This window comes from Martes martes (assembly GCF_963455335.1).
Source record: "Martes martes genome assembly, chromosome: 1".
In the NCBI taxonomy this organism is placed as follows: Eukaryota; Metazoa; Chordata; class Mammalia; order Carnivora; family Mustelidae; genus Martes; species Martes martes.
The window spans coordinates 126,828,176-126,848,029 of NC_137888.1; the positions used below are offsets into that span (position 1 = coordinate 126,828,176).

Below are 19,854 nucleotides of genomic sequence, written 5' to 3' on the forward strand. Positions count from 1 at the left end.
CCATAAACCAGGAATATTTGAAATAAGATCGCCTTATTTATTTTCTTCCAGCATTGATTAAAATACAGAGTATTTAGGGGTTTCATACATAGTAAGTGATGTTGGCTTTTTTTCCTCTGGCTCATGTTCTACACTATACTCAGAACTTAGATCAACTTGACTAAATAAATTTTTTACTTGAGTTTTGACTAGCATTTAGAAACTGGATGATATCATAGAATTTAATAGAGGTTTTGCTGACATTTGGAAATCATAGATGATATCATAGAATAATAGAATTTTGTGGCTGGAGAGGGACATTAACCTCATCTGGTTTAACTCTCTTGTTTTATAGTTGGGAAAATTGATGCCTAGAGAAAGTGGTTAAATAATTGATTGCCAAAGTTCACTCAGTTACTTATTTGTAAAATCTCTGCTTTAGCTCTGTTTCCACTACATCACTTTTGTTTTCCTCCCTTAACTGATTCCGGATGTTTTCTTTAAAATATCATTTCCCTTAAAGTTCATCTTTGATGTAGTTAATTTTTTTTTATTAATTTTTTTTTAATTTTACCTATTTATTTGACAGAGAGAGAGATCACAAGTAGGCAGAGTGGCAGGCAGAGAGAGGAGGGGGAAGCAGGCTCCCTGCTGAGCAGAGAGCCTGATGTGGGGCTCGATCCCAGGACCCTGAGATCATGACCTGAGATCATGACCAGAGGCTTAACCCACTGAGCCACCCAGGCATCCCTGATGTAGTTGATTTTTATCAACAGGCTGCCATTTGTGCATCTAACATTTGAATAGCTACAAATATTCTAAGACCCCAGCCCTGCTTGTGAGGTGTACAGGGTAATAGGGAAGACAGATGCATGAACAGCTCCTTGGAATGTATTTTATTAAGTGCTGTTAAAGGTAGCTCTTTTTATAAAGGGAGGTGGTTTCCTCATTGGCACTATTCAGCTGTTGTTGTGGCCTTGAGAAACTAATAGTTAACTTTTAAAATCATTTGGAAAATTTTTTGAACTGTTGAATTATTTGAACTTGAGCTAGACAGGCCAGATCATGTAGGACACAGGACTTGAATTAGAGTTTGGACTTAAGGGACACCTGGGTGGCTCAGTCACTTAAGCACCTGCTTTGGCTCAGATCATGATTCCAGAGTTCTGGGATCCAGTCCTGCACTGGGCTCCTTGCTTAGCTGCGAGCCTGCTTCTCCCTCTGCCTGCTGCTCCCCCTGCCTGTGCTCTCTCTCTCTCTGACAAATATGTAAAATCTTTAAAAAAAAAAAAAAAAAGTTCGGACTTAAGATTGTATAGGGAAAAATGAAATTTTCTTAATGAGAGTTGAGAGTTTTGGGAAACAACTTTGGTTTCTCGGCTTGGAATTTAGGTTGTTTAAAAATAAAATTATGAACAAATGCCATAATTTCCAATAAGAGCAACGTTTCTACTTTGCTGGAATTGGCAGTGAAAAATTTAAGTCTGGTTATTGTAATCAAACAGCTGAAACGTTCTTTGTTCTTTATTAGAACAGAAAAATTACACTTACTAAAATAAGAAAGTGCTACCTCTTCAGTCTGTGGCTGTCCATTCTTACTCCTGTCCATCTTCCAGCAGCCCCTATATCCTTCAACCCACTCTACTTTGCCTGCTCTGTTCTCTTTTCTGCTGGCCCTTTCACTTTATCTTGCAGAGCTCTATTCAGTTTTGAGCTCCTTTCTGATTCTTTTCATAATCTCTCTTATCTCTTCAGCTTAACTGAGATCTGATTTTCTCTTGCGATAGTTTCCCCATAATTCTTTCCAGTCACTGAAAGCCAATTTTATTATACTCCCTCCCCATTTGTGCAGGAAGAGGCCAGCTCTTTTTCTTTTCTTTTTTAAAAATAACCGTTTATTGAGGTGAAATTCACATAACATAAAACTAACCATTTCAAAGCAAACAATTCAGTGACATTTAGTACATGTACCATGTACAGCCACTACTTCTTATTCCAAAACATTTCCATTACTCCAAAGTAAAAACTCCTTACCCATAAAGCACTCTTCTCCTCCCCCTTCCCCTAGCCCCTGGCAACCACCAATTTTCATTTTGTATCTATGGATTTATTTATTCTGGGTATTTTATATATTGTATTTCATACAATGTGAGAGTTTTGTGTCTGGCTTCTTTTATTTAGTAGCCTAATGTTTTGGTGTTTCATCCACATATAGCATGTACCAGTACTTCATTCTTTATGTGGCTGAATAATACTCCATTCTGTATATATATATATATATCAAAATTCGTTTATCCATTTGTCTGTTAATGGACTTTTGGGCTGTTTTCACATTTTTACTATTATGAGTAATGCTGGTATGAATGTGTATAAATGTACTTGACTGTCTTCAATTTTAGATATATACCTAGAAGTGGTATTGTGGGCTATATGGTAGTTCTATGTTTAACCTTTCTTTTCTCTCTCTCTTTTTTTTTTTTTTTAAGTAAGCTCTACACCCAACCTGGGTCTTGAACTAACAACCCTGAGATCAAGAGTTGCATACTCTGCTGACTGAGTCAGCCCAGTGCCCCTATGTTTATCTTTTTGAAGAACCATCAAGCTGTTTTTCACAGTGGCTGAACCATTTTGCCTTTCCACCAGCAGTGTATAAAGGTTTCAGTTACCCACATCTTTGCTAACACTTCCTATTTCTGGTTTTTTGTTTGTTTGTTTTAATTAAAGCTGCCCTAGTGGGTCTGAAATGATACCGTGTTGTGGTTTTGATTTGCATTTTCCTAATGACTAATGATGTTGAACATCTTTTTATATGTTTGTTGGGCATTTGTGTATCTTTGAAGAAATGTTTACTCAAGTCCCTTGCCTATTTTTTGAGTTTTGTTGTTGTTGTTGACGAGTAAGTCCTTTGTATATTGTAGATACCAGACCTTTATCAGACACATAATTTGCAATTTTTTCCTCCATTCTATAAATTATCTTCACCTTCTTGATAATGTCTTTTGATGTACAGAAGTTCTAAATTTTTATGAAGTCTAGTTTATCTACTCTGTTGCTCATGCTTTTAGTGACATATCCACTGACAAATTCAAGATCATGAAGATTTACCCCTATGTTTTCTTCTAAGAGTTTTATAGTTTTAGGGTTTGTATTTAGGTTGCTGATCTATTTTGAATTGTTTTTATATATGGTATGAGGTAGGGGTCTAATTTCATTCCATTGTGTGTGGCTATCTAGTTGTACCAGCATAATTTATTGAAGAGGCTATTCTTTTCTCATTAAGTGGTTTTGGCATCCTTGTCAAAAATCAGTAAGCTAGAAATATGCAGGTTTATTTCTGGATTCTCAGTTCTATTGCATGGGTCTACATGTCTGTTGTTATGTTGATACCATACTGTTTGGGTTTCTGTGTCTTTGTGGTGAGTTTTGAAATCAGGAATTGTGAATTCTTCAACTATGTTCTTTTTCAAGATTGTTTTGGCTGTTGGGAGCTATGTGCAATTCCATATTAATTTGAGAATCTGCTTTTCCGTTTCTGAAGAAAAAAAGATAATTAGAATTTTGATAGAATTTGTACCAGTAGATAGATCCCTTAAGGTAGTATTGCCACCTTAACAATAGTGAGTCTTCCAATCCATGAAGATGGATGACTTTCCATTTATTTAGGTCTAATTTAATTTCTTTCAGCAGTGTTTCATAGTTTTCTTTGTTAAACCTTTGTTCATATTTATTGTAAGGTACTTCATTCTTTTGGATGCTATTGTAAATGGAATTGTTTTCTTAATTTCCTTTTTGGATTGTTATTAAGGGACCAGTTTTTTTTTGTTGTTTGTTTGTTTGTTTTTTAAAGATTTTATTTATTTATTTGACAGACAGAGATCACAAGTAGGTGGAGAGGCAGGCAGAGAGGAGGGGGGAAGCGGCTCCTCGCTGAGCAGGGATCCCCATGCGGGGCTCGATCCCAGGACCCTGGGATCATGACCTGAGCCAAAGGCAGAGGCTCAACCCACTGAGCCACCCAGGCGCCCCTAAGGGACGAGTTTTTATCATGCATTACATCCTTCCTTTCCTATTTTGATTGTTTTGCCCAAAGACCCTGACGTGACTCCGCATACTCTTCCTTTTTGAGGTCAGTGGTATTTACTTATATGATCTTTGACCTGTTAGGGTTGTTGGAATCACCTGACTTCTATAAGATGATCCTTCATAACTTCATACCCTGAGTTGTTCTTATTTCTCTCTCTTATCCCAAAGGACATTAAAACCTGCCCAGATTTTTTTCTCAGCTATTATTCCTTTGACCATGTTGGTGTTCTAATTCCTAGGTCTATTTTCCAAATAAGACACTGAAATATGGCCACTTTAGACTTGGTCCAGGTCTGCTTCTTAGCCCTTGGAACTTCCTTTTTCTCACCAGGGCACACCAACCTTCTTTCTCAATCTCTCCCTTCTACTGAAACCAGGCTCTGTGTCCCGGTCTCCTAGAGTTACATATTTCCTGGCTTGCTGCAGACTGGCTTAATAAAGCATTACTGAATAGATTGTTTCCCTTGTTGCCTATCTAACTATTCCCCATTGCCCACTTCGCCTCTGTGGAGCCTACCACACCTCTTGCAGACAGTTGTAACTCCTGTCATCTGCTACTTTTGCTTTGAGACTGAATTTAATTGCTTTTGTCATATTTGACAAACTAATGATTGGTAGCAGTTAGAAAAGAGTTAACTATCTAGATCCCATCTTCATTTGTCTTTTACTTTTTTTTTTTTTTTTAAGATTTTATTTACTTATTTGAGAGAGAGAACGTGCACAAGAGAGCACAAGCAGTAGAGAGAAGCAGGTTGCCCATTGAGCAGGGAGCCGGATGCAGTGCTCAATCCCAGAATCCTGGGACATGACCTGAGCTAAAGGCAGCCCCTTAACCAACTGAGCCACCCAGGCGCCACCCTCTTTCACTTTTCCTTCAAAAAAATTTTTTGTAAGGGGTGCATGGTGGCTCAGTCAGTTAAGCGTCTGCCTTCGTTTCTGGTTGTGATCTCAGGGTCCTGGGATGGACCCTGCATCAGGCTCTCTGCTCCGTGGAGAGTCTGCTTATCTCTCTCCCTCTATTTTTGCTCTTGCTCTCTCTCAAATAAAAAAACTAAAATATTAAAAAAATTTGCAAACATATGATGGGGAAGGAAAGAGAAAGAGTATATTAAAAAATAAAGCATGATGTTCTCCACAGATTTTATCTTTTCCAAAAATCAGCTTGTTGAAAATTCTTCTATTTCATTAATTATATTTTCTGATTATCAAGGTAAAAACATACTTTGTTATTTGGAAAGTGTATAAAACCATAAAGAAGAAAAATACACATTATTTTACCATGCCTTGGTAATCTTTGGTAAATATCTTTTCAATATTTTTTCCATGTTCTCATTTTTTTTAATGTAGTTGAACTTTTATGTAATGGTTAAGAATATAGGTAACTTTTTGAGGTAGAGAATACTTCAAAATTTGTAGGGTTAAATTTTCCCTTCCTCCTTGCCTCCTTCTTAATGCCCTGTGGTCAGATTGGGGCCTATACATTTTCTGCTTTAAAAAACTGATTGTGCTTTCCTTATGGCTGATCACTTTTTCTGAGTCTCTTACAGATCCTTTGAAAGAATTGAATTTCCTATAAAGTGCTTTCTTGGTGTGTCTATATACCTACCATATTAATTATAGCTGTGTGTGTGTATATATATTTATAATAAATATATATATTTAAATATAAATATATATAAATATATATCTATAATATATACACACATATATTATAAATTATGTACCCTATATGCTAGTATCAGTCATAGACTAATAGTTTTGTACCATGATTATACTTAAATTGGGTTCTCTCCATATTTCTAATATTTGGGGAAGGTTTTACTTCCATTGGGTTCTCTTTGTCTTTCTAATATTTGGGGAATTTTGGACTCTTCTTTTTTTCCTTTTTTAAGATTTTATTTATTTAATTGACAGCAATAGAGAGACGGTGAGAGAGGGAACACAAGCAGGGAGAGTGTGAGAGGGAGAATCAGGCTTCCTGCTGAACAGGGAGCCCGATGCAGGGCTCGATCCCAGGACCCAGGGATCATGACCTGAGCTGAAGGCAGATGCTTAACAGCTGAGCCACCCAGGTGCCCCAGGATTTTTGGATGCTTGACATTGTGGTTTAGAGCTGTAAAGATTGAGGATTATAATACTTTTGCCATGAATTATACCTCTTCTCAGTATACAGTGCTTCTTTATCTCCTGTTTAAAATAAAACTGTTATTAATATCTCAGTGTTTTAGAGTAATTTTTTGCGGGGGGGAAAGAATGTATAATTGGTCTATTTTCTGAGGGCTTCTCATAATCTGTTGCCTTTACATCTGATGAAAATTTGTCTGGGAATAGAATTTCCAGCCTGCTTGTTATTCCCCTGAAAGATAATGCTTTATTGCGTTCCCTGTCATGTTCAGAGTTTCTCATATTATTGTCATTCAGATAGTGAGCATGGGTATTCCAAGGATTTTCTTCTCATTTCAGCCCCATTGTTAGTGTTGCATGTGAAAACTCTTTGATCTTCTCTTTCCAGTTCTTAGTGCTTTACCAGATTTTACCTTTTGGTATACCTGGGTATTTTAAGGGAAAGAGGAAGGTGTTTTAGTCACTAATAATTTATCATTACTAGTGTTATATTACTATATCAGATACTATCTTTGCCAATGTGGTTTTTGTTGAATTTCATTTCTTGAAGGCTTTCTCTCTAGTTCTTACTGACCTTCATGGATTACTTTAGGCAGTAACTGGATTTTTGTTCAGTGAATTGCTACAGATGTATGTGTATTTCTTTAAACATGTTTTTAAAAACCAATTTTTTCCCATTTTAACTTTCATAGGAAATTTAAGAAAAGAAAAAGAATGAAAGTATACAATAAATAATCCATAATCCACCATTTATAATCAATCATTATTAATATTTATTGATATTTCCCTTCTTCTCTGAGAAATGGAGTGCACACATCATTTGTATACATATACATTTAACTTTAGTTCACTGAACATTTATTTAACGCTTATTACATGGATGACGTATTCTAGGTGCCACATTGTTAAAAATGTGCTGTATATGGTTTGTGTCTTTCCTGTTTTTTTTTTTATGTTGCAGTCTAAGCAAAACCCAATTTATTAAAATGTATTTGTAACAGTCCTGTTCATGACTTCTTAGTGTTTTTTAGCCACTAAAACCTGTCTTCAAAGGGGAAGCCTAATATATCACATAGATGAACAGGGAGAGATTTGATTGAAGGGGTGTAATGGCTTGGGGTACCACCTCTTTCCTTCTCCAAAGAAAGAGAAACTCGGGACGCCTGGGTGGCTTAGTTGGTTGGGCGGCTGCCTTCGGCTCAGGTGGTGATCCCAGCGTCCTGGGATCGAGTCCCACATCGGGCTCCTTGCTCAGCGGGGAGCCTGCTTCTCCCTCTGCCTCTGCTGCCACTCTGCCTGCCTGTGCTCGCTCTCTCTCTCTCTCTCTCTCTCTGACAAATAAATAAATAAATAAAATCTTTAAAAAAAAAACTTTTAAAAAAAAAGGAAAGAGAAACTCTTGAAAACTATTTTCTGTTATGGATAGCATTATAGTTTATTGATTGCTGCTCTGTTGCTGGTCATTTGTTTTTGTTTTTTCCATTTTATTTTATTCTTTTTATTTTTTATTTTTTTAGATTTTATTTATTTTTTTGACAGAGATCACAAGTAGCAGAGAGGCAGGCGGTGGGGTGGGGGGACAGGCTCCCTGCTGAGCAGAGAGCCCGATGTGGGGCTCAGTCCCAGGACCCTGAGATCATGACCTGAGCCAAAGGCAGAGGCTTAACCCACTGAGCCACCCAGGCGCCCCGTCTTTTCTTCAATTTTAAATACTGTTTTGATTAATATCTTCATACATAAAAATTTGTATCTGTATTTGGTTTCCTTAAGGTGGATTCTTAGAAGTGGAATGACTGGGTCCAAGAGCATAAATATTTGTAAAACTTTGATATATATTCACAAATTGTTTGCTTGCTGTATGCTAACATTCAGAATTATAGTTAAAGAATATAAACGTTTCTGTTACAACATCAAATGCATTCCTAAAAAAAAAAAAAAAACAACCCTTCAGGATTGCCTGTTCACTAAAAATAATAGGACTTACGGGAAAAATAAGGTTAAAGGCAGACCATTCAAGACCTCTGCAATTTTCAAACCAAGTACTAACAAAAGTATAATTGGTACCTTATGAGATAACTTGGACAGCCCAGTCAAACCACTTCGCACAGCTGAGACTGCCTCAGAGGAGAGTTAAAAGATATTAAAATGTAATAGGTTGGAAATCGCTGGTCTGTATGGTCTTGAGATAGTGCAGATGTAAGTAGATTTCTAAGCCAGTGGAGCTGCCATAGAGGTAGGCACAAGAGGAAGTACAGCTTGCTGTGTTCCAGGAACTGTGTAGGCTGGCTGTGCTCCTCTGAGCAGGAAGCCCTGGGCGCAGGTACTCATTTTTAGTTTTCTTAAAATAGGGCAGAGAGGGCTCCTGCCTGGCAGTAACTGAGGCTGATTGAGGGTCTTTTATTTTTCCACAGGAAGTTGAAATTTTTACCTCCTAGCTCCATTCCCCTTGCCTGGGAAAATTCAAATGTGAACCATCATAATTTTTGTGTTATACTGGCATTGTTATTTTATTTAATAACCACTTACAAGCTAATTGGTGTTATAGGAACCTATCTTATGACAAAACAGACTATTTTTGTTAATTTGATAAAGAAATGTTTTCAAAATCTGTAGTCGGAAAACATCAGCTCTGTTTAACGATCACATTAGAATTTAAATACCTTAATCTAGAGTAGTAAATTTCAAAATTTCCAATTTATTTTGGTGGCCATTAAGTGTTTATAGATATGGATCCCAGAACTCCAAACTGTCAGCAGTTTGTGGATATTATTTGTTGAGGGGAGAAGATATGGTTTTGTAGTGACTTTCATGTGTGGGAATGGCTTTATCCGGGATTATGCAGCACTCAGTTACAGCAACAGAGAAGACAGAGGGTAGGGAAGTCAGGTCAGTTCAAGAATGGCTGTTTTTTAGGGTTGGGTATGCATGTCTTACATAGGTTGGTGGGGGAAAATTGAGAATACTACTGAGGAAGTAATTGAGGTAATTGGGGTTGAGGCCATTAAGAAGAAAATGAAGAAACAATTGGTATAATAAAATGAGAGAAAGAAAAGGATTTTGGATACTGGAGAACTTATGAGCCCAGAAAACAGCAGTTATGACAATGAAGGGAAAGAGCTGAAGAGCTGCTAGTTATTGAGATGTTACGGTTCAAGATTTTAGAGGTAGAGCAATTTACATATTGCTACTGCCCCTATATGGAAATGGGTTGCTTTGTTATAGCAGAAGGTTGTTGGGAGTTGAGGAACAAAAGGAACATTGAAGGACAGGTTGAAGAGTGCATTGGTCTCAAGGACAGTGGGAACCTGCCATAACAAGTCAGAGAATAAGGAAGCATAGAAATTTTATAAACTGGTTCCAGAGTCCTCAATGAATGAGATCGCTAAAATACTAGGAAGACTAGAAGGTGGCATAGTTTGGTGGTATATATCTGAAAGGTAACAGGACTTTTGATAAGGGTACTTAAGTAAACATCTGAAGTGGTTCTAGAGATTCAGGGCAATGCCCACTGAGGGTGGGAGAATGAGTCCTTCAAGGCTCTACAGGGTCAGCTATGCCTGCCTCAAGGGGAAGAAGTTGGTGAAAGTCCCAGTGGTTTTAGGGGATGACGGTATAGAAAAGAGTCAAGGGGAGGGGGGGAGGGTCATGGATGGATGAATAGGGTAATAAGCATGCCAGCACAGGTTGAGGTCCAAATAGGTTTTTGAAGCTTGAGAAAGTTAGCAGACTCTAGTCTGAAAAAACCTTCTATTGCAGTGTTGTGTAAAAATCGTTCTGGTGTCTTCAAAGAAAATGTTTTCTAGTTAGGAACCTTGGTTTCTGTCTAGAGTTTGAATTGGTAGAATTGGAGAGACCTTGAGCGATTTGGGGAGAACAGGTGCCCCTAGGATGTTGGAAAGGGAATTGGCCATATATATCCCTGTCTCATCTTATGAGAGGTGAGAACTCAGAGAATTTTTAGTAGGTCTAAAATCATGAATTATTAAGGACTGCATGCATGGCTTGAGGATGTATTTGCTTTCTTGTTTTTTATTTCTTTTCTGCTTTTATAGCTCTTTTTCATCTGGCTTTATAGGGAGTTGAATTTACAGAACCCATAGATGTTTTTGATACTTTGAACGGTGTCTGGAAAACTTAAATATTTATACATTATTATTGTGATGATTACTATTGTTATTATTACTACTACTACTACTGCCACCACCAGTAATAGCATTACAATTGTTATTTATTAGAAACAGAGTTCTTTATTTCTCTGTGAAAGATGTATTAAGTTTAAATTCGGAAGTTGTTGATCACTTTAAATTATTTTTTAAAACTTTTTACCTTAGTGCTACTGACATACTGTGGTATGCAAGCTTTCTGAGATTAGAAAAAAGGAATAATTTTTTTCTAATTTTATTACTATTATTTTATTTATTTATTATATTTTATTTATTTAATTTATTTTTATTATTTATTAATTTTCTAATTTTTTCTATTGTTTATTTATTGTTAATTTTTTTCTTCCTCTTTTGGAAATTTTAGGTTAACTTTACATAATGAAATGCACAAATTTTAAATGTACAGTTGACTGAATTTTGGGAAATGCATACACCTATGTAAACACTACCCCAGTTAGATATATAGAACATTTTGATTACCTGGAAGTTCCCTGATGCCCCTTTGCAATCAATTCACCTGTCTCTCACCCCCTTTCCCAGGCAACCACACTGCCTGCTTTAGAATTTTATATAAATGAAATTATATAGTATGTAGTCTTTCACATATGGCTTGTTTTGCTCATGTAGTCTGTGAGATTCATCCCTTTTGTTACAAAGTCTCAACAGTTTATTTTCATTGTCAAATAGTATTCTGTCCTATGAATATACCACAGTTGGTTGTTCATTCATCTGGTGATGGACATTTGTATAATTTACAGCGTTGGCTCTTCTAAATAAAAGTGCTGTCAACATTCACATATAAATTTTTTTTGTGGACGTATGTTTTCATTCTTTTGGGTAATGACCTAGTTTTGGAATTACGGGTTCATAGGGTATATGTATATTAACTTTATACAAAACAGCCAGTTTGGGGATCCTGGGTGGCTCAGTCCGTGAAGCGTTTGCCAGGTCCTGGGATCAAGCCCTACATCTGTCTCCCTGCTCTGCCAGAAGCCTGCTTCTCCCTCTCCCTCTCCCCTTGCTTGTGTTCCCTCTCTTGCTGTATCTCTGTCAAAAAAATAAAATCTTTAAAAAAAAAAAGTGCCAGTTTTACAAAGTAATTTAACATTTTCATGCTCCCAGGGATGTGTGAGAGATAGAATAGCTCCAACATGCTCACCAACCTTTAGTAATTCTTATAGGTGGAAATAATATCTCCTTGTTTTAATTTGTATTTTTCTGATGAGTAAGATGTTTGGCACTTCTTCATATGCTTATTTTCCATTTTCTTTTATTTTCTTATGTATGTTCACATCTTTTGCCCAATTTATTTAATTGTATTATCCCTTTATTTTTGGTTTGTAGGAGATCTTTATATATTCTAGAAACAAGTCCTTTTTTAAAGAAAGTCGTGCTATGGATATTTTCTTAGTTTTTTACTTAAACTTCATTTTCTTAACAGTGTCTTTTGAGGAGCAGAAGTTTTAAATTTTGATGATGGGAAATTCATCTTTTTTTCTCTTTTGGCTCATGTTTTGTGTGACCAGTCCAAGAAATCTTTATTTACCCTAGGTTGTGAAGATATCCACTACATTTTCTTTTAGAAGCTTTATAGTGTCATTTTTTATATTTAGGTTTATAATCTATCCCAAATCAGTTTTTGTGTGATATGTAAAATAAGGGTCAAGATTTTTTTCCCTTTACTTTTATCAGTTGCCTTAGCATCACTTTAATTGAATTGCCTTAATACTTGTTGAAATTCCATTGGACCTATATCTGCAGGTTTATTTTTGGGTTCTGTTCTGTTCCGCTGATATGTCTGTCTTTTTATCAGTAACCACAATCTCTTGATTACTATAGCTCTAATCATGTTATGAAATAAAGTCATGCAAGTCTTCTAACATTGTTTTTCCTTTTTCAAGGTTGTTTTGGCATTTCAATTTCGTTTTAGAATTAATTTGTTTTTTCAAAAAGGTCTGTTGGGATTTTCACTAGGATTACTTTAAATCTGTAGATCAATTTGAGAAACTTGACATCTTGACTATTGAGGCTTATCTAAAAGAATGATTATCTCTACTTACTTAGGTCATCTTTAATTTTTCTTAGCCGTGTTTGGTAGTTTTTAGTGTAGAGGTCTTACATATCTTTAGTTAGATTTATTTCTAGGTTCTGGTGTTTTTTGTTACAGTATTGATTTTAAATTATATTTTCCAGTTGTTAACATGTAGAAATACAATTCATTTTTTTATATGGGCCTTGTAGTCTGAGACTTTGCTAAATTCACGGATTGGTTTTAGTAGTATATAAGTAGACTTTATAGTATTTTTTACACACATAATCCCATGATCTGTGAGTTGTATTAGTACATCCACTCCAACTTTTATGCTTTTGTCTTGTTCTTATACATTGGTTAGGACCTCCACTTCAAGGTTAAATAAAGGTGGTAGAAGTAGGCATCCTTGCCTTGTTTCTGATCTTAGAAATAAAAATTTAATAATTTACCATTGAGTATGATGTCAGCTGTAGGGTTTCTTATGGATTTTTTTTTACTAGACTGAGAAAGTTTATGTCTGTTCCTAGTTTGTGGACAGTTTTTGTCATTAATTTTACCAGATGCTTTTTTGCACCTACTGGGATGATCTGGGTTTTTCTCTTTTATTCCTTTAATGTGGTGAATTAGTTAATTTTTTTGAATTAGTGATTTTTCAAGGTTAACTTCTCATATACATTTAATCATATGTAATTATCCTTTTTGTATATTGCTGGATTCAGTTTACTGATGTTTTATGGAGAATTTTATGTCTCTGTTCATGAGGGATGTCAATCTGTAGTTTTCTTATGTTTCTGTCAGGTTTATTATCTGTGATGCTGGCCTAATAAAATGAGTTAGGAAGTGTTTTCTTTGATTATTTCTGAAAGTTTATGCAAGATTGGTATTATATCTTCCTTAAATATTTGATAGAATTCATCTGGACCCAGAGCTTTGGGTTTTTGGTTTTTTTTTTAAAGATTTTATTTATTTGACAGGCAGAGATCACAAGTAGGCAGAGAGGCAGGCAGAGAGAAAGGAGGAGGAAGGGAGGAAGGAAGCAGGCTCCCTGCTGAGCAGAGAGCCCAATGCAATGCGGGGCTGGATCCCAGGACCCTGAGATCATGACCTGAGCTGAAGGCAGTGGCTTTAACCCACTAAGCTATCCCGGTGCTCCTTGGGGGGGATATTTTTATTATTTGGATTTTTAACAACTTCTTGTCAATTTTGCTAAATTGTGTTTTACAAGAATTCTTCTGTTTTACCAGAGTTACTGAATTTATTGTCATAAAGTTGTTCATACTGAGATTCTATTTTTTTAACATCTGTAGGATTTGTAGCAATGTTTCCTCTTCATTCTTAATATTGATAGTGTTTTCTTTCTTTTTTTCTTAATCAGTTTTGCGAAGGGTTTAACTTTCATCAATCTTTTAAAATAATCTTTTGGCTTTATCCTTATCTTTAGTTAATTTCTTTATTATATTTAAGAAGGTAGCCTGTATTATGTCTAGTTAGAATCCATTTTTTAAAGATGTGTATGGTTTAACTCATGATTAACAACCCCATGAGTGTTAATCAGATGAGGGGCACTAACTGTGGGGTGTCCCAATTGGGTGGGGGCTGGCAGTGGGGGCAGTGAAAGAATTCATCCAAGGCAGAACAAGAGATAGAAGTTTATGGAGTATGCTGCAAGGAAATGGCCAGGCAGGACCGCAGAAGAGAAACTGCTGCTTGGCAGTGGTAAGGAGCCACAGTGGTGAGGGCAGAGTGAGGGAGAGTGGGGGCAAATGGAATTTTCCCTTTTAGATAATCTGAGGAACTGTGCCTGTTTGCATTTGGTCACTTACGGCCTATGGCTTTTTCAAGGTGGGTCACTTAATGAGCCTGTCTGCTCTCAGCCCAGTGGTCTCTGTGGGCCATTTTGCCTTGCTCAAGTTTCCATTGCCCAAACCTGTTGCTTAAAAGAGCCTCTACAACCCCTTTGTTTTATGTCCCATAATTACATTGTTCAAAGAATATTGTAACCACAATAACTTGAGTTGGCACCTTGGTGAGGGAGAGACTACACCAGGTGGAGTTGTCACACAAAGGAAACTATTTGCAGCAAATAAGGAGATCACCAGGAATAACTTCCAAAGTGGATTCCCCAAGCAAGACATGCATGTCATGTTAATGAGGCTTGTCCTCCTCCTGGGGGGAAGATTTCAGCATTCTAGTGAGGTAAAAGTAACTGTCACTCCATGTTCTGTCTGTGCCGGTGTGAGTTGGGGTTTGAGCTCAAACTGGTCTGGGTGGTCTGGGCCTGCCAGAGCTTCGGCTGAGCTGTCATTTTTGCTTGAGAGGTAAGTTTTGGTTTCCATCATGGGATGCTGTGCCCGTGGGTTCTTGGCTTGAGTTAAAAGATAAGCTGGAAAGAAGAGCTTAAAAATGTGAAAGAAGGTCAGTGAGTACATGTAGGTGAGCAGTAAAGGTCAGGTTTCAGAGTCCAGCTGGTGACAGAATATCCACACTAAATTTCTCTTTTGATCTTTTGTTTTCTGAAATAATATTGGTCTCCAACTATGTGAGATCTCCTTCTTGACCTCTTCATACCATAAGGTTTCAGGCTCACAGTATAGACTCACTAATTGGTTGATCTCCCCTGTACCCTTTCCCTCCAATGTGTGAAATATATATGTCATACATTACTAGAGGGACACCTAGATACAACTTTATATAACAGCAAGTCGGTTGAGAGAAAGTAACCATGTTTTTATTTATTCAGTTCTTTTGGATTATCGTGGAGAAAGCTTCTATTTGATTCTTTACATATATCAAATACTTGCTTTTTGTAAGTAGTGAACTGGACTCAAGCCCACTCACTGCGTTGCTAGGCACCAGTATTTAGCTAGAATTTAGTAATATTTTGTTTTCCCTTTAAGTAATTCTTTTTGCTACCTTATTTTTTCACAATAATTACTAATTTTCCACTCAAGATAGTAATTAAACTTTGCCTTTAAAATTTTTGTTTTAAGGAGCACCTGGGTGGCTCAGTGTTAAAGCCTCTGCCTTCGGCTCAGGTCATGATCCCAGGGTCCTGGGATCAAGCCCCGCATCGGGCTCTCTGCTCAGCAGGGAGCCTGCTTCCCTTCTTCTCTCTCTGCCTGCCTCTCTGCCTACTTGTGATCTCTCTCTGTCAAATAAATAAATAAAATCTTTTAAAAAAATAAGATTTTTTGTTTTAAAAAAAATGAATCAGTGTTAAAGGAAAATGTTAAATACAGGTAGGATGAAGGGGAATGAAAGAATTGAAGAACGTGGTGTATGTTGGAGGTTGGATGTGGCCCTGATGGAAAAGATAATATGGGAGTGAGTGAAATTTGGAAGTTGCTTCTCCAGCATTTCTCAGGTGTCTTGGTTATTTCAGCTTTATCTGTGGAACTGACTTGTTTAATTGGTGTTTTCTGAGCATCTGCTTTGTGCAGATAAGTGTCCTGAGAATATGAGGAGAAATCTGCTGTTCTCCACCTTGTAGTCTAGGTAGGGGAGAGGGCATGTGTTGGTGTGGCTACTAGGGTGAGTGTATGATGGTAAATGCTGTCAGAGTGAGTGGCCAAGATGTCTTTGCCTGGGAGGAAGGGGAGGTCATCTCCGGCTGGGGTCTTGAGGCCGTGGCTCAAACTAATGTTTTCACAAAATTACATGTCTTTCTTCCTTCTGTTTTGAATCTCTTTTCCTAAATCCCCATCAATTCTGAGGGGAGAAGGGGCTCTTGTTTGTAGGAAGGACTCTGAGAAGAACTGTGTCCAAAAGAAAGTCACGTTGATTCTCTGAAGACTGAGTGGCTCCCAGAGTTCTGGATCTAGCACACCTGTGTTTAGTTGGATAACTACTTAATTGTTTTGAGTCCCAGGTTCTTCTTTTTTATTGATGACAGTGTAGCCCAGTGTCTTACCTGCTTCATTAGACAGCATATGTGAGAGACATTTATGATGTACATTTGTACTTCCATATTATTTCCACTCTTACTAGTATTTGAAATACTGATGGTTAATGATTTTGAGTGCATTTTAGGTGTTTAATTCTTTTTTCTCTTTTTTTCTAGGTCTTGATGCAGAACTTTATTATGTGAGAAATGACCTTATTAGTCACTATGCTCTATCCTTTAACCTGTTAGTACCCAGTGAGACAAATTTCCTGCACTTCACTTGGCATGCAAAGTCCAAGGTAAGAGAGTGGTCAACCAGAGATGCCAAGACAGGACCACTCAGGCCCAGAGGCCCATGTATGGGCTATATCTTAGGGATGGGCTACCATCTAAGGGCTAACTATATCTTAGGGATGGGCTACCATCTGTATAAAAGGGTCTGTGGGTGGTTGGCTATAGCAGCACTGGGTCTTTTCAGATTAATGTTTTAAATCTTTAGCCTATTCCTTTTTTTTTTTTTTTAAGATTTTATTTATTTATTTGACAGAGAGAGCACAGCAGGGGGAGTGGCAGGAGAGGGAGAAACAGACTCCCCATTGAGCAGGGAACCTGTTGTGGGACTCGATCCCAGGACTCTGGGATCCTGACCTGAGCTGAATGCAGATGCTTAACCAACTGAGCTACCCAGGCATCCCTCTGTATCCTATTCTGTTAGACTTTCTCAAGTCCTTTTAAAATGAAGGTAGCCATCATTTATGTGACTAGCTAATGATAGAACATTTACATCCTTTCAGGCTTTTCAAGCAGGGATGCAGATCTAGTTTGAAGAGGGAACATTTGGACCTGCTAATGACTGCTGTTACTGTGAACTGATAGGAGTGTAGGATGGGGAAATTGATGGGATAGGTGCTTTGGACATGTTTGATGTAATGGCTAAAGTTCTGCCATCTATGGAGAAATGGTAAAAATGAATATAGCAGACACAGGCACCCATATGGGCTGTGGCTAAGCTCCTTTAATGGTAAGGGTCTTTCTGCTTGCCTTATTGTTGCTAAATTCTTCACATTTTCTCTGACTGACTAGACTCCCTGAACATGATAAATTTTTTCATAGGTCAAAGAGTGGGGGCTGAGGGTAGAGCCCACCTCCTCTAATCAACTTTATTTTATTAACATTATAATAAACAATAGGATTTTATTTGGGAAATAAAAATAGTTTTGCTACTAAAATCTCTTTGAGTTTTATTTTTTTAAAGAATTATAAAGTGGTGTCTGTCCTGATATCTGTTGCATAGTTGTTTAAATTTGATGACTTTAGTATAGATCTTTTTATCTAATTAGAAAATATTAATGAGTATTAGGAAAATTCAAGTATTAGTAGAATTATTTTTAGAACTGTTGAGACTTTGTAGATCTACACCCCAAAGTAATCATTGTTTATAGTTTGGTATACTTCAAAACTCATTTAAAAAAAATTTTTTTAAACAAAAAGGGGATTTTATCATACCTATATTGTATGATATTTTCCCCCTTACACTATATTTTGGCATCTTTCCATTTCTCTACTATTTAACTTGTCTTTAATGGCTTGATAGCATGATATTATATGGATATATGATTATTTCTTAAGTGCCTCATTGACACATAGATTTTTTATAGCGTTTCACTATTTCAAACAATGCTTCCTTTCACTGTTAGAGATAGTTTACTTCACTTCATCTGGCAGGCAAAATCCATGGTACAGGGTTGGGGAAAAAAATTGGTAGTTCATCTTTTCTTGCTGTTTCTACTTGTTATTGATGAATATAGAAACAGAAAATATATGTGTGCGAATGTGTACTTGGGTGTATGTGTGTATGTATATATAGGTGTGTATGTATACATACATTGAAAAATTTTTGTGCACTTGTAATTATTTTCGAGTAGTAATTTGTCACCAAGTAGTGAAATCGCAGGGTCATAGTGTGAGTGTTTAAAATTTTGGTAGACATTGCCAAGTTATTTCTCTCTTCCCTCTCTCAAGATGGTACCAGTGAACCAGCACTCCTTATCAAATGAATAGGGGTGCTTACTTCTTTAATTCACTTGTTAACACTAAATATCTTAAGTATAGTTGTTTGCTAATCAGATGAGTAAAAATGGTTATATAACTATTATTATTATTACAGTTGACCCTTGAATTACATGAGGGTATATTGGGTACTGATAGGGTACCAATGCCCCCCCATAGTCGAAAATCCATGTATAACTTTTGACTCCCCCCGAACTTAATTACTAATGGTCAGTTAATGCATATTTTATATGTTATATATATTTGTAATTCATGCAATAAAGTAAGCTAGAGAAAAGAAAATGTTAAGAAAATCATAAGGAAGTAAAAATCCATTTAGGGTATTAAAGTATAGAAAAAAATCCATGTAAATGGACCTGTGCAGTTAAAACTGGTGTTACTTAAGTATCAACTATATATATATATAGATTGAAGCATACATTATAGAAACATTATACGCATATACATAGAGGCATTAAAATATAGCTGCAGTAATGCGATTAAAGTTGACTTAGCTTGGATTCTTGGTAAAACATATATGCCTCGTGGTCTGGAGCACCTGAATCACCCAACATTGTTGCCTTGGGGTATCCAAATATGGGCCTACTTTTTTAGTGGTGGGTTGATCTCTTTATGGTAAAAACTGCAAAAACAGAGGTCAAGAGTGAAAATTCATGTGAAACAATTAAGAACATTTAGTAAATGGAAACCTGGATATGCTGAAGTGCCAAAAGGTGCAGATAATTCAGAAAAAGTTCACATGAGACATTTAATCTGAGATACGTTGGTTTCAATGAGTAGGCACCTGAGCTCTTCAAAGAAACTGTGCTAACACATTTTCCAGTGTTCTTATATAAAACATTATGTGACCTTATTATTTAGGGGTGGGGTGACTTTTGATAATTTGATAATTTTTGATAATCTGATAATTTCCAACATAAAAATTACAAGAATAATAGAAAGAATTCTCCTATATCCTTTATCCACATTCACTGATTGTTACTGGTTAGCTTCATTTGCTTACTCTATCATTAATTTTTCTCCCCACCCTCATGTACACACAGTTTTTTTCTTGATTTGTATGAAAATGAATTGCAAGCATCCTGTCCCTTTAGCCTTAAATAATCTATGTATATTTTCTAGGAATAAGGGCATTCTTTACATAACCAGAGGACAGTGATCAAAATCAGGAAACTTATTAATATTGATATAGTACTGTTATTTAATGTACAGTATTCACATTTCATCAGTTATCCTGATGATGTTCTTTATAGTTCTTTTTTCTGTCTGATTCAGGATCATGCAGGCAGTTGATGTACCTTTAGTCCTCTATTAATCTGGAACATTTCTTTGGCCTTTCTTTGTGTGCCTTGACCTTGACATTTTTGAAACACACAATCCAGTTATTTTGTAGAATGTCCCTCAGTTTGAGTTGTCTGAGGTTTTCTTGTGATTAGATTCAGGAACATCTCTTCGTTAGTAACACCACAAAAATGCTGTCCTTCACAGTGCACATGATGTCAACTTGTCCCATTATTGGT

At 36.5% G+C, this 19,854-nt stretch overlaps 1 protein-coding gene across 3 annotated transcripts in view; it reads left to right on the plus strand.

The window, feature by feature from the left end:
- Positions 1 to 19,854, plus strand: part of RYK (receptor like tyrosine kinase) — an 88,801-nt gene that overhangs the window by 14,253 nt on the left and 54,694 nt on the right. For all 3 annotated transcript variants that reach the window (XM_080801044.1, XM_080801045.1, XM_080801046.1), the window contains one exon: positions 16,442 to 16,563. In XM_080801044.1, coding sequence (XP_080657170.1) covers positions 16,442 to 16,563 — 122 coding nt within the window. The remainder of the gene's footprint in view (positions 1 to 16,441; positions 16,564 to 19,854) is intronic.